Source organism: Verticillium alfalfae, genomic scaffold (assembly GCF_000150825.1).
Source record: "Verticillium alfalfae VaMs.102 supercont1.7 genomic scaffold, whole genome shotgun sequence".
NCBI classification, from domain to species: domain Eukaryota; kingdom Fungi; phylum Ascomycota; class Sordariomycetes; order Glomerellales; family Plectosphaerellaceae; genus Verticillium; species Verticillium alfalfae.
The window spans coordinates 1,431,992-1,433,239 of NW_003315032.1; the positions used below are offsets into that span (position 1 = coordinate 1,431,992).

The 1,248-nt window shown below is 69.2% G+C and overlaps 1 protein-coding gene across 1 annotated transcript in view; it reads right to left on the reverse strand.

The window, feature by feature from the left end:
• The window catches only part of VDBG_06280 (predicted protein), a gene marked incomplete at both ends in the record, with an annotated part of 1,883 nt that extends 779 nt beyond the window's left edge, over positions 1-1,104 (reverse strand). Inside the window, one exon of the mRNA XM_003003791.1 lies at positions 15-1,104. Within this exon, the coding sequence (XP_003003837.1) occupies positions 15-1,104 (1,090 nt within the window). The remainder of the gene's footprint in view (positions 1-14) is intronic.
• Between the last annotated feature and the right edge of the window lie 144 nt (positions 1,105-1,248).

Consider the following 1,248-nt stretch of genomic DNA (forward strand, 5'->3'; position numbering starts at 1 on the left):
TGCGGCAGCGGCACCCGTGACGACGACGCGTCGGTTGGCGCTCGACGCGAGCTGGTTCCGCCGGCGACGTCGCCCTCGCCAAGGGCGACCGCGGGCCGGGGCTCGTCCGCCTCGTGCTGCGGCCGTGGATCCGACGCGTGTGGATTCGGCAGGGAGATCTTTCTCCCGCGGCCTGGCGCCGCCGTCGTCCAGTGCGGCGCCGCCGTCGTGCCGTGGAAGGCCCTCAAGGACGTCGCCTTCTGGCTCGGCACCAAGGAGGTCCACTACTACCCGGACGTCGTCGCTGATCTCGAGCGCAACGCGCCGGCCCTGTTCGCCATGGACCGCGTGCGCGCGCTCGGCGAGGAGGTCCCGCGCGGCCTGTTTGCCACGCTGAGCGCCGCCGTGCTGTCGAACTGCACGGATCCCCGCGACCGCGTCTACGGCATGCTCAACATGCTGTCCGACGAGGACCGCCGCACCTTCCCCATTGTCGCCGACTATACCCTCCCCATGGGCAACCTGTACCGCGGCCTCGCCCTCGTGTGGCTCGAGCGGCGCAAGAGCCTGGACTTTCTGACCTATGCCGGCTTGCACCACCCGCAGGCGCTGCACGACGGCAAGTTCCTGCTCACCTGGGTGCCCAACTGGACGGCGCGGTGTCCGGGCGTCAAGACGGCCCTGCCGAACGCCGGCGGGTTCGTGCCGTGCCGGGCCAGCCTCGTCGGCCGGGAGACGCTGCGAACCTGCGGCGTGAAAGTCGCGCGGCTGGCCAAAGTGGTCTGCGACAGCACCAAGTCGAACACGCTGCTGGCCGAGTTCTCGGATCTCAGAGAGGCGTTCTGGGCCGTGCGCCGAGCCGAGACGGCGTATCAGGGGTACGATGACCTCCTCGAGGCCTTTACGCGACTGTGGTTCGGCAACCAGTTCCGCGACAGGACGGTGCCGGCCGCGCGCGATACGGGGCACGACATGGCCTTTGACGAGGCGAGGGCGTTTATGCAGGCCACGTTTGACGAGGACAGGGCCACCAGCCGGACCATGAACGCCGTCGAGGCCCGCTGTCTGACCGTGTTTCGCAACCGCCAGCAGAGGGGCATGGTCTGTCTGACGGACGACGGCCATGTGGCGCGCGTGCCTGTGGCGGCACAGGTCGGGGACGTCTTCTGCGTGCTGCCCGGGTGCCCTTCGCTGCTTCTTCTGACGCCTGCGCCTACTGTTGGGGATGGTCGCGGCTTTGCCGAGGTGGGCGAGGCGTACGTGGATGAA